We start from the raw sequence: 27009 nt of genomic DNA, 5'->3' as shown, positions 1-27009 counted from the left end.
ATACTCTTTAGAGGCAGCTTTTAAATCATAATAGGCCTTTCTTCCTCTGACATTTGTCTCCAAATTCTTTTGGGCAAAGGCAAAAGTGTTTTGCAGATGTTCCTGCAGATGGGGTAACACATTCATGTGCCATTGTAGCACTAGCCAAATTGTCTTACTGCCTCCAGTTCTATCTTACCTTTCACTTTGCGGAAGAAGGACTCGTTCATGAAGGAGTCCTCGCTACTGAGCATCAGAGATACCTGTATGTTTTTTGTGTGTCTGCTACACTGAAATGGCATCTCCACTCCATTGTATGTTTGTCAGCTTCCTAGCTTCTTACCTCCTGAGCTTCTGAGTCTGCTTGACTCTGGATTTTGGTTGAGGCACTCTCCATTGGATCAGTGTCTAGGACAATGCTGAGTATGGCCTCCTTTTTCAAGAGGATAACATTGTCATCTCCTCTTCCTTCAGGCTGTCTGTACCAAAGTACTAGTAAGGTGGGATCTGTTGATCTCTGGAAATTTATTCTGAGACTAGTCTTTCTGCTCTATGGAGCAGGAACTACAGGCCTCCTTCCCCCTTGAGCCACTCTTCCATACGGGAGAGGGTACCCGATCTGAGTCCACAGGACCTCATTTACATAATCAGAGATGGGGAGAGTCTCATGAGGAGTTCATTACCAATTAGGAATTCCTCACCAGAGGCCTTGGTGATCAGAACTCGGTGCTTCATTTTCAACTTCCTTATCTGAAGGGTAAGCCATGCCTTACCTCTGACCTCCACAGGCATTCCTCCATATGCCCCTAGGTCCACTTTGCACAGGACTATACTTGGAGTGGACCTACTCTCTAAGTAAGCAGAGAACTTGTCAAACAAGCTCTGCGTGATTAAGGTGATCTTGGAACCTGTATCTAGGAGCCCCTCCCAATTGAACACATCTTGAATTCTGATGGGTATCATGTAGCTGAGTCCCTGAGGCTTTAATTTCCCTAAGAAATACTTGGGCTTCCTGACAGAGTCCACATCCAGAAGGGGCATATGGCTCTCCTATGGCTGGATGTCACCTGGTACTGTAGAGGGAAGGCTCCCTGGCACTTATGGTACAGACCTGAGGAGGAGAAACAGGATTGCTTAGTCATTGTATGCTAGGGGAGAACCCAGAGGTACTGGGGTCTGCATTTGGTGTGCTAAGCCCAGTACCACTCTTAGATTCCTCAGACTTTTTCTCTCTTTTCTGGGGAACTTTCGCGGGCGGAGCAGGCACACTCTGGCTTTGGTAGATGAGCTTCTGGATGAAAGCTGTGTTGGCTTGGCCAGCTGATTCTCCTTAGGAGGTCTCTGGTTATATTTTTGCTGCTGCCCCCAGTTGCGATTCCTTTTGGGTGGCTGTAAATCTCCTGCGCTCTTTTCTGGATTAGCTGCTGGGACATTGGATTGCTCCGGGGGAGGAGGCATCCAGGGCCAGTCAGACTTAGGATAAGAAGAAAGGGGATTAGTTTCAAAGTGTATCTCTGGAGTCTGACTCATACTGGATACTTGGTTCCTCTCCTTATGTCTTTTGCTCCCTAGGGGCAGACTTTCCTTTATGACAAATGGCATATAGCTTTTCTGCTTTGTGTGTGTGTGTGTGTGTTCCCACGTGTGCTCTGTGAAGTATTTACTGAGCTCTTGAGAGCTGGGTCCATGCTGATACCAACAGTTGATGTGGCCCACACATTATGGCTAATTCATCCTGCTGTCTACGGAGAACCTGTGTACAAGTAAGCAAACTTGATTTTGTTTCTCATTGTGAGGAGTTTTGTTCTTTCTTGCAGGCTTACTAGTAATAATTCTTAACTAGTTACTTTAAATCAATTTGAAAATATAGCAATAACAAGTATATTGTCTGTTAAATTTTCTTTTCAATTGTTGAATGATACTAAGCAAAAACAGTTTTTTCTTCAGTCCCCACTTTCTCCACACCAGAAAGAATTGAGAATTTATTTTTTTTTCAGGAAGCATTCCTCCTCTATAAAAACATAGGATATGATGGTAGATAAGGACCATAAAATCTATCTGGTCTGACCAGTTCCTATCTGATTTTCCATTCACTACTGGGCTTATCATATGCATCCTGTCTCTACCTCCACTGGAATGCCATTCCATGCATCCAGTACCCTTTTTGTAGCAAAATATTTTAATATTGCCCCTGAATCTTCCCTCTAATGGAGCCTCATACTTTGACACTTGTTCTACATCATTTTCTCTGAAAGGGTTTTTCTTTTGTGCCTTATTTATAACTTTGAGACATTTAAGTGTCTCTATAACATCCCCACTGTCTTCCTTCTTCTCTGTGCAATATAAATTGAGCACGCTGTTTTGCTACCTATAGGTCATAGGACACAATTACTCTGACATGTTTTTCAGCTCTTTTGCTTCAGCACTTTCATCCTGCAAATAATCTCATGTGCAGGGGCGGATTCCGGGTAAAGATCGGCCCTGGGATTTTCCCCAAAACTGGCCCAGGAGATACCCCGTGGTCTGCTGAGCACAGCTCTGTCGCGGCTGCGCTCGGCAGACCACGTGACCAGAGCGACCGTCCCACCATGGGATGACCAATCCCCCGATAGGCCAATCCGCCCCTGCTCATGTGTATAATCCAAATGTTCCATCATGAGATGGAAAATCTGTGACATACTGGATCCATTTTTTGGCGATTGAGTGACAATTCCCAATCTAAAAAAATATTGTTTTGATACTAGTAACTATTGTTCTGATTATTCATGATGTCTGACACATTTTATAGCACCTGAACTAGATTAGTCATCACTATGCCATCCTGTATGGAACGACCTTCTGTACTGGTTAGTAGCAGAAATTGTGTTTATGGAGGGGAGGGAGAGTGGACTGTGGGAAGACTAGAAAATATCCTCATGTATGGGTTCATTGATTTCTTGATGTTGCACACTTTGTATCAGAGAATATAACCTCTTGTAGTCCAGTGTTTCCCAACCAGTGTGCCTTCAGACCTCATCAGTTGTGCCACAGAAAAGTCACCATTGTCTGATGCTCAGATCTAGGTTAGCACCTGGGCTCTGCTCTCAGCACCTTACAGCAGTAAGAGACACCAGCGGTGACTCAGACTTGAGTAACTCCTTTCTGATAACGGGTTATCATGCATAACTCTTCTTTCTAGTTACAGCACGAGCCCCAAAGTGTGATAATTAAGGGTCAACATGGAGGGCACAAAGAACTGGGATCTGCTTTGCTGTATCTGCTGTATGCAATGTGTATGCACACATTGCATACAGCACTGCCTCATCTTCCTTGCCTCTTGTGTTATCCCCAGGCTGAGTTAGATGCGGATAGTGTGCCTGAACACTGGATGTGCCTTGCTTTAGTGCTGAAAGCAGCAGCAGGGAAAGGAGCTCTGGCAGCTGTGTATGGCAGCCAAGTTAACTACCTGAGCCAGCTGCCTGCAACTCATGCTTCTCCCTTCTCTTGCACTTTTATATAGAAGGATCCGGCTCCTTGTGACAGGTTCTTGTCTCTTCACGTCTCTGTTTTAAAATTTGGAAGAGAGACTGGTAGGGCTTTCAGTACTTCCCTATTTCTTCTTTTGGCCATGCGAGTCCTCTGTGTCTGCATTGCTGCCTGCATGGAAGTTGGCATGCCAGGCAACAGTCTGTGAATGTAAGTGTGCCTTGGGAATGAAAAAGTTGGGAAACACTGTGTTAGACGACAAAAAAAAGAAAAACAAAAATTCCCTTGGGCTTTTGTCCTTATGGCATTATGGTTACTTTCCCAGAAAGACTGTGAATGTATTGCTTCCATCCACAGCTAGCCTGTAACATAAACCACAAGAGCTTTTAAACACAAATCTCCTGTGTGAAAGTGCTCGGAGCTAACTCTAGAGCTATTGGAACAATCCCATTTCATGACAAAATGTTACTCCATAAACTAATTTGATATTACTAATTGTGCATGTTATGCAAGTGTTTTAAAATAAATTATTACAGCTGTTTTTATTACTTTATAGGCAGAGGGAGAAAATGAAGTAAATAATGAACTGGCAAATAGAATGTCTTTATTTTATGCTGAAGCAACACCTATGCTGAAAACTTTAAGTGACGCTACAACTAAATTTGTGTCAGAAGTAAGTATACAACATACGAGCAGGCTTACATGAAACAACGTCTGTAATATCGGAGGGTTTAGGAGTATTGACGTTCTGTCCAGAGTTTCTCTGTAAAGTACTGTCATGAAATCTGTTAATCTCATTCTTTCAAAAATAGTTTCCAATAGAATGAGATCTGCACATCATTGAATACTTTTCACATTTTGTCAGTGTATCAGACTTGCATGTATTTAAATTAGTTTTTCCACTCATCCACACAATACATATCCATATCAAAAATAAAATCCCCTAAAATCCAACAAATGTATAAATGTGCACCCCTGAACCCTTAATCAATACTTGAGGGAAGCACCTTTGGCAGCAATTACAGCTGTGAGCCTCTTAAGATAGGTCTCACCAACCTTGCACACTTAATTTGTCGGTATAACCATACTTCTTTCCAAAACTGTTCAAACTCTATCAAGTTCCTTAGGGAACATTTATGGACAGCAATCTTCGTCCTGCCACACATTTTCAATTGTACTGAGATTGGGACTCTGCCTGGGCCACTCCAAGACATTAACCTTTTTGTTCCTGTGCCACTCCAGTGTAGATTTGGCTATGTGCTTTGGGTTATTGTCATGCTGAAAGGTGAATTTCTGTCCCAGTTTCAGCTTTCTTACAGAGGAGGTTTATCCCTTCTGCCCTAATAATTGCCCCTGTCTCTGCCGAAGAGAAACATCCCCATAACATGGTTCGCAGGGATGATGATCCCTGGATGATATACTGTGCTGGGTTTGCGCCAAATGTAACACCTTTCTATTCATGCCAAAAACTTCTATTTTAGTTTCATCAAACCATAGAACATTTTGCCACATGGCTACAGTAGCCCCTGACTTTTTCTTTGCATACATTAAAGGGATTCAAAGTGGGCTTTCTAGATTAATGATTTCCTTCTTGCCATCCTACTACCCTGTTTCCCCGAAAATAAGACCGTGTCTTATATTAATTTTTGCTACCAAAGATGCACTAGGCCTTATTTTCAGGGGATGTCTAATACTGTAGAGCTGCTGGCTGCCCCTGCGTCAGCCATGCCTCACCAGTGTGCTGTCAGAGAGAGGTAGGAGTGTGCAGCATTCATGGTAGTCAGCTTGGGCTGACTCTGCTGCTTTTGAACCTCTGCACACTGCTTGGAAGGGGTTCCCCGACTGGTACTGCCACCATCCCCAGATGTCAGTAATCTTGCTGCCACTGTCACTGCTGCCACATGGCTATTGGGGAGGCGCCGATTGCTGCTACTGACACTGAAGTCCATTCTGCTGCCTCCTCTGTGCAGGCCCCGTGGGCTTCCACTTTCTCCATGCTGATCTCGTACATTGTGAGATCTGCATAGAGAAAGTGCTATTCTTGCACATTCCCAAAGATTACATGTGCCAATCACTAAAAAGTAATTTTTTTTTTTTTTACCTTTGCTGGCTGATGTTAGTTTTCTAATTGGTTGGTCTCAGGCTTTTTTTTTTTTTCCACCTTCCCTTTCTTATTTTTTTGCCAATTCCTTTTATATTGTACTTTTTTCTTCCGTATTTCTTTTCTCTCCATCTTCTTCCCTCAAACACAGTCAGGTTCTCATTCTCACATGCATTTCTCTCTCACATACACACACAGGCTCTCACTGTCACATGCTCTCTCTCATACAATCATTCATACACACAGTCTCTCACTGGCACATGCTGTCTGACTCACACACACAGGCTCTCTCTCACTCCCACATGCTGTCTTGCTCAAGCATAGGCTCTCACCATCACACGCTGTCTCTCTCACACACACAGAGGCTCTCAGATGCTGCCTCTGCAAACATTCAGATCCTCACTCCCACACACAATCTCTCAACTCATCTCATACACGCACGCACACACCTTGTACAGACCCTCAGCCTCTCTCTCACCTCTGGACCTCCTCTTCGCGGGTCGCCGCAGGATGGGCTCTGCAGCAGCCCTGAACTTCTCGGGCCTCTTCCTCTTCGCTGCTGCCGGGCCTCTTCCTCTTCTTGGGCCGCTGCGACTTGGGATTCGCAGCAGCCCGCGGCGGCTCCTCTTCTGCACGCGCTGATGTTTTCTCCTTCCTGCCCACGCGGCTCCGTCAATGTTTACTTCCGGGGCCGCACAGGCAGGAAGGAGAAAGAGCATCAGTGCGTTTGAACGCGATCTTTTTCTTCGGGCAAGGAGGCTCAGCAGCCGCATGAGCCTCCTTGCGCCTGGGGGCATTGGCTCCCCTCGGGATACCACTGCTCGCGTCTGCCCCTAATACTTTGGAAACTTTATTTAAAAAAAAAAAAAAAAATGACGTCACAGGATTGACCGGCCCACCGGGGGAAGCCCGATCCCCCGATAGGTCAATCCGCCCCTGTTTACAAGGGATGCCTTACTTTCGGGGGAGGTCTTATATTTAAGAATTCGGCAAAATCTCTACTAGGTCTTATTTTTGGGGGATGTCTTATTTTCGGGGAAACACGGTATATAGACCAAATTTGGGCAATGTTTGAGATATTGTTGTCACATGTACAGTTTGACCAGTTTTGGCTGTGGATGCCTATTGCTCTTTCAAAGTTGCCACTGACCTGTTGATTGCTTCCTGGTCATTCTCCTCCTTGCACAGTCATCCAGTTTATAGGAATACCCTGATCTAGGCAGCAGTTTGGTGATTCCAAGTAGCTTCCACTTAATTGACTTGATTGCGTCCCAAGGGATATTCAGATACTTTTCAATTCTTGCATACCCATCTGCAGATCTCTACCTTTCCAGAACTTTGTCCCAGAATTCTTAAGACATCTCCTTGGTACCTATGGTTGGTTTTTGGCTTTGAAATGCACATTTATAAAATCTTGTATTCTGCGACTTCCGTAATTAAAGTCCAGAGTGGATTCCAGTACAAAACATAGATAAGCAATTATAAAACAAACCACATAAAACATATCAAATATAAACTTAAAGTTATAGATATGCCATAACTACCCAGTAAAGAACCAACAGAACCTGCTGAATTTTTCCTGTTTTCATGTGACTCAGAACAATTTATCACAAGTGGGAGCCAGTTCACTGGTTTATACTGTTGAAGGCAATTGGTTACACAACAGCTTTTAAGACTAATACAAGGGAGGGGGAGTTGCACGCTTATCCAACCAGGTTATTACATTGTTATTTCTATTTCATTTTCTAAGGAATTCTGGAATATATTTTCATTTGTCAGTTTTGTAGGATGTGTAAATACATGGAACAGATGTTTTAATGCATGTTATTTCCAAGGTTTGAAGCACAAAAGGTGATCCTTTTGGAAGGAAGTGTAGACTCTCTGTTGTCACTGTAGAAGAGCTCCTTGCATCTCTGTTCAGAGATTCTTTATTCCTTCTGATGAAAATGTTTGTTGTTAGAGAAAGTTTTGATAAAGGAGTGAATTTAAAAAACAAATATAGTGATGCTTGATAATTTAGTATCATTGAACAAAATTATAGTTTGTAAAAAAAAATAAAAAACTATTTTATGTATTATAAAGTCAAAATGAAAATGACAGGCAAGGATAGTTTATTTACATAGTTTAGAATGATTTGCCATTTGTTCATTTTTTGTTTTGAATTTTGATTCTTGATATGAAGAAATAAAGGTCAAATAATAGTATTCGTGATGATCTGGATGTAATTCATTAGTACATTTCTAATGAAGTGCACTTGGAGCAGTTTTGTTTTTTTTTATGTTTGTTGAAAATGAACAATATTGACATTTTTGAGAGGCTTTGCAAATTTCCTGAATTATTTGAACTAATGTGGATATGTATCACCTTTCCCTTTTATTTTAAACAGAATAAAAATTTACCAATAGAAAATACCACAGATTGTTTAAGCACTATGGCTAGTGTATGCAGAGTCATGCTGGAAACACCGTAAGTATACTCTCGATTAGCCACGTACACACAGCATAACATGTGCAAGATCAGATGATAGCATGAAGAGTGGAACAGTATAAAGTAGGAGTTTTTGGGGGTTTTTTATAGCAGAAATGTACAATACGGCAAATTTTTTATTAAAATTTGTCGGTTGTCTCCTCACTCTGGTACAGCACACATTGCATCAAAGCTGGACTCATTAAGTGGATCTGGAGAGCACCTGAAATAATGGTGCATGATGGCACTGCTAAAGATAATTGGGGTAGGATAGAAGTTATCCTAGCTCATTACAGAAAGCAAGATACCACATTGTAGACAAAGACATCCAATGTAGTATTTTCAGACACTTGTGTCAAGTGTTGTACAAGAAAGAAGTCAGTTCATGATTTGGAGCATAGTAGGTTTTTTTCACAGAGGAGAATTTTCTAGGTATTATATAGCCTTGAAATGATAGGGAGGTGATTAGTTAACTGGCTGATGCAGAGTGAGGAGATAGCAAATAAAATTGGTGTAGCTAGGCTAGCATAGAAGAAGCCATTAACTAAGGATTATTATGGAGATTGGAACTGCGGAAGACAAGTAGATGAGAGAGTGGAAATAACGTGAGAAAAAATTGGACAATGAGCAACAGTATAGCCCTAATCAACTTATGGAGCAGTATATCTAATATCAAAAAACCTGGTGTGTTCTCTTGAAAATATGTTGGGAGATTAATGATAATTCTGAAAATTGCTTAAAGCATGGCTGTTTATAGAAGCCTTTGGAGTTTAGTATTTTTGAGTGGGGAAGTATTGAGTTCCTGTATTGATTGTGGCTAGAAAGATGTCCCCCTCAACCTCCTGCGCTCCAGCTGATCCTCCCAACATAGCCCCCCTCTTTTTCTCTAACCCTATAGACCTTTTTTGTAACTCCCAGCAGATCATTTCTCATGCCCAATCTGCTGTTATAATACCCAACTGATTCTTTATTATTCTCTCCATCACGCCATCCCCTTCACATTTATTCCTCGACCCCTCTCTCACCTTTTCCCTTCCAAATCTTCTGTCATATCCCCTAAGTTTATCTTCTCTCAGTTACTTTTGCATTCCCACTCTCTCATCTTCCAGAGCAAATTCCTCTCCACCTGATCCCAGACCTCAGACCTCTCCTGCATAAGAACATAACATGCTGGGGCAGAGCAAGGTCCATCAAACCTAGCATCTTGTTTGACAGTGGCCAGACTAGGTTGCCACGTACCCAGCTGATCCCCAATAGTTGATCTATTTCTTGTAGCTCACTCCCAGTGATAAACATTGGCTTCCCTAAGTCTACCTAGCTAATAACTTTTTATGGACTTTTCCTTCAGGAACTTGTCCAGTCCTCTATTGAAGCTCATAATGTTAGTTGCCTTGACCACATCTTCTAGCAACAGATTCCATCCCATGCACTGAGTAAAAAAAATACTTTCTACTATATTTTAAATATGCTGGTTATAAATCTCACTTATATTCCCTCTGTCATCTCTTTTCCAAGTTAGAGCTCTAATCTGTTTAGCCTTTCCCCATAAGGGAGCTTTTCCTTCCTTTACCATTTTTGTCATCCTTCTCTGAATCTTTTCTATGTCTGCTGTGAATCTTTTGAGATGGGATGACTAGAACAGCACCCAGTACTCAAGGTTCAGTCACACCATGGATCTTTATTTAAGGGATTATGATCTCAGTTTTGTTCTCTATTGGCAGTACATTGTGCTGATGAAATGTGCCCCAAAAACACATTTCTCAAGGTGCTTAAAGCACTTCATAAAGTGTGGTATTTTTTTTTTCTCCTTTTAGCCTACTGGCCAAGGTCCCTTAGGTAAAGATAAGCCTGAATAAAGACCTGGTTCACTGATTTTTCTATTGAGGAGCTACATTCTAGATTGTAAAAACATTTCTGATGATGAGATGCTGTATTGTTCACTTGCAAAGTTTTCCAGAGGGCTACAGATGTTAGATGGTCTGATTTATGGTAACAAATGTGACTGTAGCTATTAAAGTTTACCATGGGGGGTCAAATAGCAGATAGAATTGGTGATGACATTGAGTATTTAAAAAAAAAAAAAAAAAAAAAAAGTATTGCCTATTCAAATTTTCTGGGGAATATATTTCAAGACAATTAAAAATATTTATTTATTTAAAGCTTTTTTATACCGGCATTCATGATACAATCACATCATGCTGGTTTACAGGAAACAGGGGGAGTGATAACTTTGAACAATAAACAGGTGTTGAGAGGCAAAGAAGTAAGTTACAATAAAACAGGGGAAGTTGGAACTAGGAGAAGAAGAAGAGTAGAAGGAATAATTTAGGCAGTAACAATGAGGAATAAATTATTTACATACAATACTGGTTCTTTCTGTAATTGTACCAAGTAAATATCGCTCATACTCAGAGGGGAGATCATAAGAGCTTCATACCATCCTATTTCCTTAATTAACATGGATACTAAGATCTTTGTGAAGGTTTGCAAATTAACGAGAAACAGGTCCTCTGGGGTAAAACTGGTTTTATATATAGGTTGTCTTCTCAGGGTAAGCTATTCTTTTGCTATGGGCGTTATTCACACCACCATGTGAAATCCTAATTTTTTGGTGGTTTTATCCTTTAGTACTGAGATGATGTTTGATTGGATTGTGCAGAATTGTATGCATGAGGATTCGGTTCAGATATTTTGGGTTGGTTCAAATTTTTTTAAATGGGTTATGTCTCTCTAAAATTTGTGTGGAGGCTTTGGTTAGAAACCTACCTTTTCAGTTGATCAGAAACAGTAAAGGAGTATGCTTTCATGTTTATTTGCATTGGTTATTGAGCAGTAAAGCACTCAGATTATACCCTAGCGGCACAGTTTTTTTGACAGCTAAATTTTAATGCATTTGAGATATAGAAAACAGAGGAGTTTGTGATGGGGGAGTAAGATACTGTTATGCCATATAGGAGAAAATATTTGGAACTATCATATCTAATCTCTGCATTGTAGTGCAAAAATACATTGCATAATCCTCCTCCTGCTTGTTGGATAGCAGAGCTTCACCCTTACCCAGAAACTGGGGTTTCTAATACTTTTTTTGCATTTAAGTATTTACTAATCCTTGACTACTTGGACTTTCATATTACTCTACTCAAAATCCAAAAAGGGCGTGCACTGTTGTCCTAAGGAAAAACCCAAGTAAAAAGGGAACAACTATACCCAACATGTTGTTCAAAGACACTCAATTAATAATTCAGTGTTAAGTTCTAGCAAGGTGTCAGCAAGACAGCCAGTGTATTGCTAAAAATGGACCATGTAGTCTACTAAATCTTTCACCTTGTATAAACTATTTATTTCTAATTTTATCATCTGCACATAAGTCTCTCTCAGTGAAAGACATATGTATAAGAATCCCAGTAGCCAATGATTCGTTACTAAACTACATCAGAGGAACATTTCTTAGCATTCAGACAGGTCAATCCACACCAATAGGTTATGTATGCACGTCTACCAAGAGATGAAGACAGAGCAAAACTGATGTCATGGTATGTATTCCCCTGTACTGACAACAACCCGCCAGTATTCTCCATCCCCAGCAAATGGTGGACGTGCATCATCCTACTGGGGATTGCTTTAAATAAAAAAAAAAAAGGAGAAAAGAAGAAGGAAATTAATTCACTCCACTCTCCTTGGTGATACCTAATGGTCTCTCTCTATCAAGTTTCCTGAAGTGATATCTGTGGATCCCTCCCTCAGTATTCCTTGGTCCAGTAGCTGGATTTCCAGCATGGACTTGGCTATGGAGAGAGAAAAAGCTGAGAGGCTAGCAGGTACAGCAAGTTGAGCATGGCGATGAAGGCCTTTGCCCTCTCCCCCCTGCAGACGGAGATCAACTCTATACTTGGCCCAGACAGGCTGAGACCTCTTCTGGTCTCTGGGCCTTGGTGCGCCGAAAGATGTCCATTCCTGCCTCTGAGTGAGTTTGGGAAGTCATGGCAGCTTGGCAGGTTAAGCAGCCTTTTGGCTAGGCCTCGCTCTTAGGCTTTGCTTAGACACCACGTGGTAGCCCGTGGCAGCATTCGCATATTATTCTACATGCAAGTCTGCCGCGAAACAGTGTCTGACGTCTGATCGCGCTTGTGCCACCCTGGTAGGTGCTCAGGTGGGTGCCCTCCTGGACTATGTATTGGGCATCTACATTTTGGGTGTCCATAGTATATGCTTATTGGTCATGGCTTGTTTTTAATGCCCTGTCCAGGCTTGCTTGTGCTGGCGCGCAGCTGGGCACACAATTGTCAGATGCTTTGGGAGCGTGCTGCTAGTGGGTATTTACTTTTGTGCTGCTTGTCATATTCAGACATCTCAGCCTGGCTTCCCCCCTAACTTGTGTCAGTGGTGCTTAAAGGCTCAGGGAGCTATCTCCAGCTGGTTTTATTGAGCCTGCCTTTCCAAGCATGATGTGGGAATGGGACCAGAGGGGCGGGGACCTGTTAGAGGTTTTGCCTAGTTTTGGGCTTCCCTTAACTGGTGCATCAGCAGGGAAAGGCAACTCAGTGGGCACAGGACCAAAGCCCCCTGGATTTAATGTGGACCACGGAGTTATTCGTGCACTTTTCTACACACAAGTCCTTCCGCAAAACAGCTTGGCGGTTTGAGCAGCCTTTTGGCTAGTCTCTGACCTCTGGTAGTGCTCAGACGCCACATGGTATGCCTAAGAGTTCAGGATCACAGACTGCAGATCCCTGCACACTTGGTGCCACGGGTAAGCGTCAGAATAAGTCTAGACGTGTTGCGGGTCACGCTGATAGGGACTCAGATGGCACAGATGATGAAGGTCATCCTTTCTCCCTGGAGGATGGGAAATTCCTCCGGGGTTTGAGTGTATAGCACAATGTTGTGTTTCTTTCATAGAGATGAGTTGCCAGCTTTGATCTCCCAAACACTGAAGATGTCGGGGGAGCCGGGTGCTAATTCCATGTCTGAGCCAAAGTAGAATCCCATTTAGATTCCTTACATAAAGCATTATGGATGTTGTTCACAAATTGATTGATCTTGAATTGAGTGTCCCGGAAGCTAATTTTAAAGGGGGACAAGCCTTGGAAGCACTGTATTCCCTTGATTCTGGCGGAGAGAGAGCAGTTGCGCTTTCTAAAAGTAGATGCACTGGTGTGTGCAATTGCCAAGCGGAAGACACTATCCCTGTGGAAGGGGGGGGGGGGGGGAGCGGCTCGAAGGAGGCACAGGATAGGAGAATTGAAACTATCTTTAAGCAGGCCTTTGAGGCAGTGGCAATGAATTGCAGATGCCTCTTGCTGCTCCCTGGTGGCTTGCTCGTGCTTCTCTCTCAGGAAGTTGATGAATCTGGTTTGAATTTCAGGACAGGGGCCTATGGAACACCTCCCTGGATACACCCGATCTCCACTGATCTTGGAAGCTAAGCAGGATTGAGCGTCAGCTGTGGCTGATGAATTGGTTAGCCAATACAATTTCAAAATCAAACCTTACGAAATTGCCTTTTAAAGGATCTCTCTGGTTTGGGAGTGAGTTGGAAAAAAAATGGCCAATAAGTAGGATGAATCCCAGATTCCTCAGTTACCAGAGGATTAAAAGCAGATGCTGTGCTCCTTCAGCGTGAGATGTCATGCTAGAGGTTTTCAAACATTTTCAACCGTACAGAGAAGTGGCTTCTCAGAAGGCTTGACCTTTGGGTAGGTCTCAGTCCTTCAACCCAGGCAGCCCAGACAGGGCACAGGCTCGAGTGGTGGTGGGTGTGCCGACCCACCCCGGGAACAGGAACTAGAGGGTCGCCTCTCTCCCTTTTTATCGGAAGTGGGTTGAGATTACATCAGACCACTGGATTCTGGAGATAAGAGATGGCTATGCCCTGGAGTTTCTCAGCATTCCTCGGGACATTTTCATGGTGTCTTCCTGTGGCTCACTGCAGAAGAGACAGACAGTGGAGTGTGCATTGGCAAGACTCCTCAGCCTGTGGGCTGTGGTCCCACTGCCCATGTCACAAGAAAATACGGGATGATATTCCATTTATTTCATTGTACCCAAGAAAGAGGGTTCCTTTTGCTCCATCCTGTATCTCAAGGGAGTCGACTAGCTTTTGCAAGTGACTTGTTCCTGCATGGAAAGCTTATGCTCGCTGATAATGTCAATACAGTCAGGGGAGTTTGTCTCTGGATTTGTCAGATATCTGCATAAGCCCATCCAGCTGCAGCATCTCCCTTTTTTGTGTTTCACTATTTTGGGGCAACATTATCAGTTTTGAGTGCTGCACTTCAGTTTGGCAACCATGCCCAGAACCTTCTCTATGGTCATGATTGTGTTAAAGGCAGTATTGAGAGAGGATAGCATTCTGGTCCACCCGTACTTAGAAGATTGTCTAGTTCAGGCCAAGAGCCATAAAAGAGTCTTCAGGTCGCGCACAAGGTGATCCCCTTGCTACAGGAACTAAGTTGAATGATGAACTTGGCTAAGAACAATCTGCAGCCATCCCAGACACTAGAGTATCTCGGTGGTCGTTTTTGACACGAAGCAAGGCAGTGTGTTCCTGCCGGAGATCTGCATTAAAAAACCGATGGCACAGGTGCAACTATTGATGAAACAATAGGGCTGACGGTGTGAGATGACAGCAACCCTAGAGGTGGTTCCAGGGGCAGGGGCTCATATGCTTCCTCTTTAGCATACCCTGCTTGTGCATTTGAATACACAGTCTCAGGACTTCTCAATAAGGCTTCAGTTACCAGTGATCAGCATCCTACTGCAGAGGTGGCTGCAAATGGATCATCTAAGGAGGGACTTACCCCTAAGAAAACTTGACTGGCTAGTACTCACGATGGATAGAAACCTTCAGGTTTGGAGGACTCATAGTCAGGAGCTGACAGCGCAGGGGCACTGGAGTATAGAGGAGTCTCTCTGGAGATTCAATTGGATGGAAGCCCATACCGTGGTTGTCTTGCTTGTGATTCATCGATCACTTGCAGGGTCGAACAGTCTGAATGATTTTGGACAATGCGACAACAGTGGCTTACATCAATAGCCAAAGAGGAACCAAGAGCCAACAAGAGTTGCAGGAAACAGCCCACCTTATGGAATGGGCGGAGGTACATCTTCAGGAGATATCAGCCTCACACATTGCAGGAAAAGACAGTGTAAGAGCAGACTTTCTCAGCAGACAGAGTCTGAACCCAGGAGAATGGGAATTGTCAAACGAAGCGTTCCAGCTCATAGTGGGCTTCTGGGGGCCTCCCGTTTCTAGATTTGCTGGAGACATCACACAGTGTGAATGTTCCTCGTTTCTTTAGTCGCAGAAGAGATATGATGTTTTTGGGCATCGAAGCCCTCTTGCAGGAATGCCCGGAAGTCCCTATGACTCATGTTGGGCAGAATGATTCAGAAGATCGAGAGAGACACTTGGTTGGGGCTTCTGGTGGCACAAAAATTGGCCCAGGAGGCTGTGGTATGCAGATTTGCGGAGGCTTCTGGGGAACTCTCCTCTCTGATTACCGGTACCACAGGGATCTGCTACAGCAGGGGCTTATTCTTTGAGAAGATCTGTCTTGATTTTGTCTTATGGTATGGCCCTTGAGAGAGGGCTTGGTTGCTGAAGCATGGATATTCCACTGCTGCGATTTCTATCTTGCTTCGAGTGCGAACGTTTTCCACTTTGTTAGCCTATGTTTGGGTTTGGCAAGTGTTGATGCTTGGTATGAGGAATGAGGGGTTCATCTTTGTTAGGTTAAGATCCTGCTCAGTTTGGATTTTTTTGCAGGATGGGTTGATTAAGGGCTTGGCCATTAATTCTTAAAGGTACAGATTGTCTACTCTTGCCTGTTTCTAATGTCATGTGAATGATGAACCCTTGTCTGCCCCATCCGGTTGTGGCCTGGGCCTTGAAAGGGGTGAAGCGTCTTCATTCTCCCTTGCAGTTGCCAGTGCTCCTGTGGAGCCTTAATCTGGTTCTGGATTTTCTGGTGGGTCCCACCTTTCAGCCACTGCTTAGTCTTTCCTTGGGGTTACTTGAAGATGGTGTTCTGCACATAGAGTTTCTGAACTGTTGGCTCTGTCTTGCCAAGAACCATTCATGCGAGTAACTCTAAAGGCAGTCCAGCAGTGAACTGTTCCATTTTTTTTTTTGCCAAATGTGGTCTCTGAGAGAGAGATTGAGAGAGAGAGAGAGAGAGAGAGAGATTGAGATTATCCACATACGGCTTTCACTACAGCTGGGTAGCCATTTAGAAGGATAACTGTTGAATATCAACCTCCTGGGGTTTTAAATCTTGGCATACAAAGGATTAGCGTCCCCCCAGAGGATCGTTTGTGAAGGAGCAGTGAGATGCACTGGAATCTGAGAACAAATACTCTTTTCAGATAAGTCTTTAAAAAGAGAAATTACCACTTACCTGATAATTTCCTTTTCTTTAATGAAGACAGGTAAATCCAGACCAATGGTATACCATGAAGTCTGCTTTGCTCCATCTGCTGGTAGAGGTGCATAACCCGGTGCTTTTCAATATATGTATAAATGATCTAGAAAGGAATACGATGAGTGAGGTTATCAAATTTGCGGATGATACAAAATTATTCAGAGTAGTTAAATCACAAGCGGATTGTGATACATTACAGGAGGACCTTGTAAGACTGGAAGATTGGGCATCCAAATGGCAGATGAAATTTAATGTGGACAAGTGCAAGGTGTTGCATATAGGGAAAAATAGCCCTTGCTGTAGTTACACGATGTTAGGTTCCATATTAGGAGCTACCACCCAGGAAAAATATCTAGGCATCATAGTGGATAATACTTTAAAATCGTCGGCTCAGTGTGCTGCAGCAGTCAAAAAGCAAACAATGTTAAGAATTATTAGGAAGGGAATGGTTAATAGAACGGAAAATGCATAATGCCTCTATATCGCTCCATGGTGAGACCGCACCTGGAATACTGTGTACAATTCTAGTCGCCGCATCTCAAAAAAGATATAGTTGCGATGGAGAAGGTATAGAGAAGGGCAATCAAAATGATAGGGGAGCTGTTCCATCCCCTTTATGAGGAAAGGCTGAAGAGGTTAGGGCTGTTCAGCTTGGAGAAGAGACGGCTGAGGGGGGGATATGATAGAGGTCTTTAAGATCATGAGAGGTCTTGAACGGGTAGATGTGAATTGGTTATTTACACTTTCGAATAATAGGACTAGGGGGCATTCCATGAAGTTAGCAAGTAGCACATTTAAGACTAATTGGAGAAAATTCTTTTTCACTCAGCACACAATAAAGCTCTGGAATTTGTTGCCAGAGGATGTGGTTAGTGCAGTTAGTGTAGCTGGGTTCAAAAAAGGTTTGGATAAGTTCTTGGAGGAGAAGTCCATTAACGGCTATTAATCAAATTTACTTAGGGAATAGCCACTGCTATTAATTGCATCAGTGGCATGGGATGATCTTAGTATTTGGGTAATTGCCAGGTTCTTTTGGCCTGGTTTGGCCTCTATTGGAAACAGGATGCTGGGCTTGATGGACCCTTGGTCTGACCCAGCATGGCAATTTCTTATGTTCTTATGACTTTGCTGCTTGGGCAGCTGAAAGGCAGCAGGTGCAGGTAGAGTGTGACTGTGACAGCTAAAGCCCTCTCCCCTTGCAGCTGGAGACTGTCTCTGTACCCAGCCGGAAAGCACTGAGCCCAGGTAAGTTTAAAAAAAAAACGGAAGATGATTTACCTTCGGAATCAGAGATTATTAGAGGGTTTTCCGCCAGGACTCCCTCCCCCAGTCTCCGTGCTTGATGCGCCATACTCACATCGTTCCCACTCCTGTTGGGATAAGGGGAATTGGGCTTATGAACAGTTTGAGCAGCCTCCTGTGGGCTAGGCTGCGCTGTAGGTTTGGTCGGCACATTGCATGGTAGGCCGCGGCAGCACCATCTTGTGCGCATTTCTGTGCGTGTCCTATTGCCTTCCATAGGTTGTCAGTGCGCACAATGCGTCGGCTTTGCGCACACGCTGTGCAAGTAATGGGCATGTCCCTACGAGCACAACTTTGAAAACGCGCGATACAGGAAGAGCTGTGCGCGCAGGCTGTGCTTTTGCCTCGCCGCGCCCTACCTATACACTCGAAATTTGTGTGCATAAGTTTTTAAGCATGAAACGATTGAACGCACAGCTACCGCCACCAATTACCTTGCTCTCTGCACTGCTTGTCATATTAGGGCTTTACAGCCTAACCTGGATTCCAACTTATGTCAGCACTGTGAAGAAGCCCAAGGAGAGTTGACCTCCTCGGATTTTGCTAAGCCAGGCTCCTCACATTCAGATGATAGGATGGTCACAGCCTTAACTGGCAGTTCGCTGGATCTGAGTATACCCTTGACTGGGTCATCCGTGGGAGAGAGAAATTAGCTGGACTCACCCTGGTACCTCCTGGACTAGGCATGAACCTGACTGCCTTTTCTTGGGTTGAGTATTTCCAGGGGCTACAAGCTTTAATATAGGCTAGTCTGCTGCCTCACTTGCCCCTGTCCAGATGGAACCTCAGCCGGTGACCCCTCTCTCTCCAATTCCTTCTGGCAGACCCAGAGGCATGCCTCACCTTACCAAGGGTATTCCTGGTAGGGACACGGATGAAGAGGAGGACCCAGATTCCTTGGAAGATGGGGAAATCCCCCCTGGGTTGGAATCATATCTGACCATGTTATGGTTCTTTCACAGGGGCAATGCTGGGAGTTCCTGGGGCGGATTCTATGACTGAACCAAAGAAGAATCCCATTCTGATTTCCCTGCGGAAAGCTTCTTGTTACTTTCCAGTGATGAACGCTATCCAGGAGTTAATTGATCTGGAATGGTATGTGCCAGATGCAAGTTTTAAAGGGGGCCGAGCACTGGAAGCTCTGGACCTGGCGGTAAGAGAATGTTTGCATTTCCCTAAAGTGGATGCACGGGTCTGTGCCATCTCTGAGTGAACAACTGTCCCGCTGGAGGAGTGGCCTTAAAGGATGTGCATGATAGACAGATTGAGTTTATCCTTAAACAAGCCTTTGACACAGTAGCAATGACCTTACAGTTTGCTTTTTGTTGTGCTCTGGTGGCTTATTTGTGTCTACTTCTCTCTCAGGAGGTGGATGACTTGTGGATGAATTCCAGAGCGGTTATGGAACACGCTGATGCCTTTTTAGCAGATGTGGGCCCTAATTTATTCCATACTTCAGCCAGAGGAGTGGCCTCAGTGGTAGTGGCCAGATGACAGCTGTGGCTGTGGAATTGGTCAGCTGATGCAACTCCCAAAGCTAATGTTACAAAAATGCCCTTTAAAGGATCACTCCTATTCAAGAACAAGCTGAAAAGCTGGCTAGTAAATGGGGCGAGTCTCCAGTTTGCCGGTTACTGGACAATAAGAGGAAGCAGTTTCAGTGCTCCTCAACTACGAGGGGTCATTCCAGGGGTTCCTAGCATTTTCGCCCCTACAGAAATTCGACATTTCAGAGGTCTCGATCTCTTGGTGTTCTCAGTCCTTTTGTATCTGGCAGCCCAATAGAGGGGCAGGATCGGGTTCAGGCTTGTCATGAACCCCCCAATGAGATTTTACTGACCCACCTTTGGGATAAGGCGATAAGGAGTCACCTATCTCTTTTACCAATGGTGGTTCGAGATAACTTTGGACAAATGGGTACTGGAAGTCATACAAGAAGGATATGCGCTGGAATATTCCACAGCACTCCTCGGGACATATTCATGTTTCCTTGCTACTCTCAGCACAAGAAGCAGGCAGTGGAGATTACACTTCAAGGGCTCCTCAGGATGAGGGCTATGATCCCAATGCCCATGCCCCAGGAAAATATGGGGTATTATTCCATTTATTTTGTCATACCCAAGAAGGAAGGTTCCTTTTACGCCATCCTGGGATGTCAAGAGTGTCAACCATCACCTGCGAGCGACTCATTTTGGCATGGAGAACTTATGCGCCGTGATAATGGCTTTACATTCGGGAGAGTCCCTAACTTCCCTGGACCTATCCAAGGCCTACCTACATATTCCAATCCAACAAGAACACAGTTTCCTACATTTTGTGGTACTGGGTCGACATTATCAGTTTTGGGCGCTGCCCTTTGGCCTAGCCACCGCCCCCAGAACATTTTCCAAGATTATGGTGGTTGTGGTGGCAGTGTTGAGGAAAGATGGGATCCTGGTGCACCCATATTTGGATGATTGTTTGATCAGGGCCACGTCCATGGAAGAGAGCCTCTTGATGACCAACAGGGTGTTCTCCTTGTTACAGGAACTCGGTTGGATAATAAACCTGGCCAAGAGCAGCCTCAAGCCTTCCCGGTCCTTGAGTGACGGAGAGTCCAGTTCAACATCAGGCATGGTAAGGTCTTTCTTCCAACCACACAGAGACGATGTACCAGATGTGTCAGTTGGTGAACACGGTATGCCCGACAGTGTGGGGCTATCTTCAAGTCCTCTGGCGGCAACCCTGGAAGTAGTGCTATGGGCAAGGGCACACGTGTCAGTTTCAACGCTCTCTATCACATTGGAACCCTCAGTCTCAAGATCATGCGGAGTGCGGTTCGTCTCCTTACTGATGGAAATCTGTTCTCTCCTCCAGTGGTGGTTACAGGAAGCTCATCTGTGCAGGGTCATGTCCCTGTCCTCCCCAAACTGGCAGGTTCTCGTGACAGATGAGTCTCTGGGTCTGGGGAGCTCACTTACAGGAGCTGATGGCCCAGGGACGTTGGATGGAAGAGATGCCCTCTGGAACATCAATCGCCTGGAAGCCTGGGCAGTCAGATTGGCATGTTTACAGTTCAGCCACAGACTCTGCTGATGCCGGACAGTGCAATGACTGTAGCCTACAACAACTGCCAGGGATGAACCAAGAGCCAGCAGGTGTCACAGGAGGTAGACCTCCTTATGGAATGGACAGAAGTACATATACAGATTATCTCAGCCTCCCACATCGCAGGAAAAGATAGTTCTCCATTATAGCACAGCTTCAGTATGAGGAGAGGTGGTACTAAACCTCCTTACATACCAAAAAGGGGAAAACACTTTCAAAGTCCAATCTTCCTCTGAGGTGAAGTCAAAGCACCCCATCGCTTGCAGAGAGAGGAGCACACAGAACTTCTAACCCTGGTCTCCAGATCCTGGGCTTGTCCACCAGACTGGTCTAGGGTTTCATCACAGATAAAAATCCCAAAAGATACCCTACTGCAACAAAAGTCTGTATGACACAAAACTTAGAGGTAGTTCCTGACAGGCAAGGGGTACACTGAAGGAATCTCTCAAAACATTGTTAGGTCAGGAGGCCTTAACTCAGCACAGGAGTAACTGAAGCAGCTCCTCACATTCTAGAAGCTAAACTTTAAATGATCAAACTCTATTTACTCCTAGCCCCCCCTCCCCCCCTTGTGTTCTAAGGAAGCTACCATTTGCAGAAGACTGCTAGGGGAGGTGCTGTTAATAATGTTTTTTCCCTCTAAGCTGGAATATCCAGGGCACTGATCAGTGGCCACCTAGTGGAGACCAGGGGTTCTCTACAGTACTAACGTATTAGAGTGTAAATCTGTTCCAGTCATAATAGAGTTCCTAAGGGGGTCTCATCCTCCCCAGTGCAAATGTATCTGCTCTGTGAGAGAGACATCCTCAATTCCTTACACGAGTGAATGAACACGGGTCTAGTTTGAATACTTACCAGTTCACTGCTCCTCGTTTTTCATGTTGAGGATCATATCCATATGTTTGAGGAATTGTAGTTTTGTCTCAAATCAGATAAATTTGAATTAGTGAGAGTGTGAGGGGAATCCCTCTATTAATATTGGAACAACATTGGTTTACAAACTATAATTTTCACCATTTCTCTTTTGCCTGCCACTGACTCATTGTACTACTACCTAAGAGTCCACTCCTAGGCTACTCAACTTGATTGTGAGCCCTTTTTTTTTTTTTTTTTTTTTACTGAACAGCATAAGGTAAAAAGGTCAATAAGAGAGGAGGGAAGCAATGGGGATGTGGACATCTGTCCTCTGGTTTCCATGTCTAAGATTGACCTTTCTCCCCAAGTCCAGTTCACTACATGCTGTTCAGTTTGCTTGTCTTTGATGGCATCTACATGAGAGAATCATAAAATTCACTAAAACTCTTCATAGACAGTATTGAACTTATGAGAAACGAAAGCAACATAATCTTACCTTTGCAGAGGCTGTAGTTAGTCAGAATTCCTATATTATATTTTGCTTCTGTATCTATACCTAACTCAGATCTGGCAGACTACTTGCCACTTTATCAGAGAGGTCACTTGGGTACTTCTTGTCCCTCTCTTGAAATCCTGATACACTCTCTCTCCCTTTGGTCTCTTATTGCTTTCCTTCACCCACACAAAATGATTTTATGTAAGTAAGGATCAAGTGACGGTCCCTGTCATGGGAATTTGATCACTTCATTACTGCTGGTTTGGAACTTGGATCTGGCTTTCTGTCAAGCTGCTTTCTGAGAAGTTCTTTTTCTGGATACATGTCAACATGCTGTTACTAAATAAAAGTTCTAAATGTTGGTATTGTGTTTCTATATTTGCTGATATTTTTATGGTATGCATAGGGCCAAATGTACTGAGCATTTCTTCCATAGACAAAAAGTAGGAATAAGTCCAAAGTCTGTTTTTATTTACCTTGTCCCTTTTCATCTTAATAGGCAATCTTCTGTTTTGTTTTTTGATTGCATACTTTCATTATAAGTAGGGACCTTTTGTTTTCAGTTTTGATTTTATTTTTACTGGGAATTTCTCAGTGTGTGTTATAATGAACAAAAATGGGAAAAAAAATCAGTGGGGGGAAAATCAGTAATTTTGTTCCTGTTCATTATAATTAATGATTAATTCCTTGCAAAAAAATAATAATAAAGTCTCATAGTAAAGAGTGGAAAAGAAAATATGTAGTCGTCTTTGGTTAATATAATGTAAACTAGTCTCTCTTTATCACACTGTCAGTATTACCATGAAGTCGTTGCTTTTATGGGCTTCATATATCAGTGCGTGCATATCTGTTCATTGAACTATAGTTAAAAACATAATTACAAGTAGGATTATGGGTAGAGCATGCTATATATACACAAGGTTTATGTATTGGACATAATATTGTGTGTGACATTTTGTTCAGCCGTACTAATCGCAGCTCTTCTTGGTTAGAGACCAAGGGTCAGGCGTGACTTTTGGCCGTTAGCTTCTGGGCTGAAAGTCTTGCTCATGATCTCTTTCTGGTGCATTATCTGGTGCATCTGCAGCTTGGAAAACTGCTTGCTGCCTTGTCCCCCTGAAATTATGCTTCTCCTATACCATCTAGGAAAGGAATGAGGAGAGGAAAGAAAAACTGGGCTTAGATGAAGCAGAATGTCTTTCAATATTTCCTTCTCCCTTTCTCATGAAGTAAATAAAATTAAGCTCTCCTGTGTGTATGCCAGGCTAGGATAGAAGTAATCTTTCCCATAACAATGACACTTCAGGAACTCAGTGGCAGATGAAAGATTACTGAATAATCTGGCTCTTCTTTTGCTAACTCTCCATCACCAAATATACTTTTCAGTGGGAGAGCATAATTTTGAGCTGTGAAGCCTTGGGAAGCAGTGGATAAGCTGAATCCATTGCTAAGGTAATGCCCAGAGGTTGGCTAGTTCTATTAATTTTAAAGTTTTATCACATGAATCTACAACTTTGGAAATATGCTTATAAATATTCTTAAAACCTAAGTTGTTTTCAGATGTAGGATTTATTTTCTCTGATATTTATCACGATTTCATGGATTAGCTTCAGTTACTGTTTTTCAGAAATAATTTGCTGCCCTGTTAAGTGTTCATAGAGTTGTGCAATATAATTCACATGTTTGCAATGTCTCTTCTTTAAAGAGTTTATAATCTAAGGTTAAGCAAAGGGAGACCACTTGCCTTGCTCGAGTCACATAATGAATAATTTATAGGTCAACTTGAGCTCTGACTGCTATGTTAGATTTTCCTCCTTGGTAGCTTGAAGGATTAATAGTAGGCATGTGTGTGTGATATGTGATAATGTTTATATCCTTATATTCCAGAGAGTATAGGAGCCGGTTTACAAATGAGGAGACCGTATCCTTCTGCCTAAGGGTCATGGTGGGTGTGATTATTCTTTATGATCACGTGCATCCAGTTGGAGCATTTGCAAAGACTTCAAAGATTGATGTAAGTTTATCATGCTCTTGGTTTTTAAGGACATAATTCACCTAAAATGTTCTCAGTATTTGGAGGGTGACTAGTGGAGGAGAAAAACAGAATAGCAACTTATGTAGGCAGGTATTCCAATTAAAAAGTGTTAGCCTGAAAATATTTGGAGCATGCAAGAGGAGGAACCACCATCAAAGCAACACTGTTTTTCACTCTCTCCATATACAAGAGTACAAACATCAGTTCACTCAAAAACATAGACACCTTTTATTTAGAAAAGCTAATTTGAGCCATGTTTTAAAATGTCAGATGTTATCCCGTACAAAAACAGAAATTAACTATTTTTAACCATTGAATGATGGTTTGCATGTAGAAGCTATTTTTCAAGGCCAATACCACTTTTCTTAATGAGGACAGAAGGACATACCCTAGAAAAATTGCTCTGATGTACCTTAATCTCTGCTTTAGCCTGTTCAGAATTTACGCCAGCGCTCTGAGACTATTCTAGGATTCATTTTCATTTTTCCCATCTATCACGCTTATTCAGGTATGTCTTGCATGTGTGAATTCCATACACTTTCTATAGCGTGCAGAACATTTAATAAGTAATCTACTCATTTATATATTTATATAATATATCTAGATATATTAGAGACGTGTGTGTGTGTGTGTGTGTGTGTGTATATATATATATATATGTGTGTGTGTGTCTATAGATATATATATATATATATATATATATCTATAAACACACACACACACATATATGTGTGTGTGTGTATGTATGTATATATATATATATATATATATATATATATATATGTTCCACCAGAACTCCGGCTAGAACAATGCCATTATTACCTTCAAAAAAAGACTCAAAACTTGGCTGTTTGACCAAGCTTTTCACTCATGCAGTGGATCTTCCTAGGTCATCACCTGACATACCAACAGACTAGCTTTCAGGCTAGTACTCCAACTCGACAGATGATGATTCTAATTAAGCTCCGTTCTTACCCTTACCCTTAGTTAATTCAATATTCACTCAGATCTTTAGCCAGTTAATCTCTGGCCTCATGAAAAATCCTATTTATTGTTACTTTGATCCTCTTCCATTGCTCCAAGTTTTTATCCCTGTTAAATGTAAAAGCATTCTTACATGCTAGTTATTATACTGTAAACCGAAATATGTAATTTGCTACATGAATTGCGGTATATAAAAGTGTTAAATATATACACACACACAAATTTTTAACAATTTGAGTAAGTTAATGATGTTACTCAAAAACAAGAACAAATATTTACACTAGAAAAGAAAAACCAAATGAAAATAGTAATAAGTTCTAGTATTACAGCTCTTATCTACTTAACCACACAGCACATATTCATACACATAGATCCCCATGAATCCATATCTAACAAGATATATACATATATCGTATTGGCATAACCTTTTGTTAAATTAGCACAGTACATTTGAATTTGAATTTATAAACTACCTAACATTGAGGCCTAGGCGATAAACAAATTTACATATATGATAAAACAAATATATACAATATAATAAAACATAAAAGGAAAATAAAATCAGTAACATATAATAACAAACCCATTTCAGAAAATAAGCTTTAAATACACTAAAAACAGAACTGTCTTAAAAATTAAAATAAATAACCATGTTAAAATAAATAGGTAAGGAGAGTCACAACATTAACTATAGGCCAGATTAAATAAAAATGTTTTAATTTGTTTTCTAAACATCTTGAGGGAATCACGTTGCCTAATATTTATTGGAAAAGAATTCCATAAAGTTGGTGTAATGATGGAAAAGGCACACTTGCGAGTAATGTGAAGCCTAGCTTGTTTGGGAGATGAAATTTCCAAAAAGGCCTCACTGTGAAGAATGCAGTAGTCTGGTGGATCAATAGAATTTAAGAATTGCATTGGCCCAATGACAGGTTTGGTCATTGAGAAGTTTGTAAACAAGCATTCCAAGTTTATATTTAATGCGTTCATTAATAGAGAGCCAATGCAGTTCAGTTAGAATTGGAGTGATATGTTCAGATCATTTTACATCTGCAACGATCCACATGGCAGAGTTCAACAACAACTCAGAGAGTGAAGATGAGTTTGAGGAATACCTATGTATAAACTATTGCAGTAATCGAGGATGGGAAAAATAGAAGCTTGAAGGACTGTGCGGCATTCAGGAGAATGTAATAGTTGTAAGACCAGAGAGGACATAGAGCCTGTGAAATAACTTGCATGATCTGTGGGCGAAAAGAAAGGGTATTGTCTAAAATAACACCTAGGCTTCTGATATGGGTTCTGTACTCTTAGTCTCACAGCCAGTCGGGTTTTCAGGATTTCAACAATGACTGTTCATGAGAGATATTACCATGCTTTGGGGACCTAGCATATGCAGGTCTCATTCATAGTCATTGTGGATGTCCTGAAAATCTGACTGACTGTGAGATCAATAGGACAGTGTCACTCCTTTTTTTTTTTTTTTTTTTTTTTTTTTTCTTTTAAGTAGGACTTCCTCTGGCTGTTTATAGCACTACAACACAATTCATTAGTCATATGTATATACTTGGTATCAAATGAATGAATTCGTCTGGAAGTTTATGGAAAGGCATAAATAGTTTTCTCTGCTCATGCACAGTAGTTCCTGTGCTGCCACAGCTCCCTTCAATTTGTCGCTATTGAGATCTTCAGACATTTTTTTCTTCTTTGGCTGCATAGAGCTTATGAAGCTGTTTATTTTTGGTTCCCACCCCACATAGATAAGCAGAACTGAATGCAACCAAACGAGTGCAAGAATTTACCACACAACACTGAT

At 42.4% G+C, this 27009-nt stretch overlaps 1 protein-coding gene across 4 annotated transcripts in view; it reads left to right on the top strand.

Moving 5' to 3' along the window:
* FAM49B (family with sequence similarity 49 member B) overlaps window positions 1-27009 on the top strand; it is a 424918-nt gene that overhangs the window by 373822 nt on the left and 24087 nt on the right. For all 4 annotated transcript variants that reach the window (XM_029592024.1, XM_029592027.1, XM_029592026.1 and 1 more), the window contains 3 exons: window positions 4001-4117; window positions 7932-8011; window positions 24062-24188. In XM_029592024.1, coding sequence (XP_029447884.1) covers window positions 4001-4117; window positions 7932-8011; window positions 24062-24188 — 324 coding nt within the window. The remainder of the gene's footprint in view (window positions 1-4000; window positions 4118-7931; window positions 8012-24061; window positions 24189-27009) is intronic.

This window comes from Rhinatrema bivittatum, chromosome 2 (genome assembly GCF_901001135.1).
Source record: "Rhinatrema bivittatum chromosome 2, aRhiBiv1.1, whole genome shotgun sequence".
NCBI classification, from domain to species: domain Eukaryota; kingdom Metazoa; phylum Chordata; class Amphibia; order Gymnophiona; family Rhinatrematidae; genus Rhinatrema; species Rhinatrema bivittatum.
Note: the sequence above shows the minus strand (reverse complement) of the source record. Positions and strands in the feature narration are given on the sequence as shown.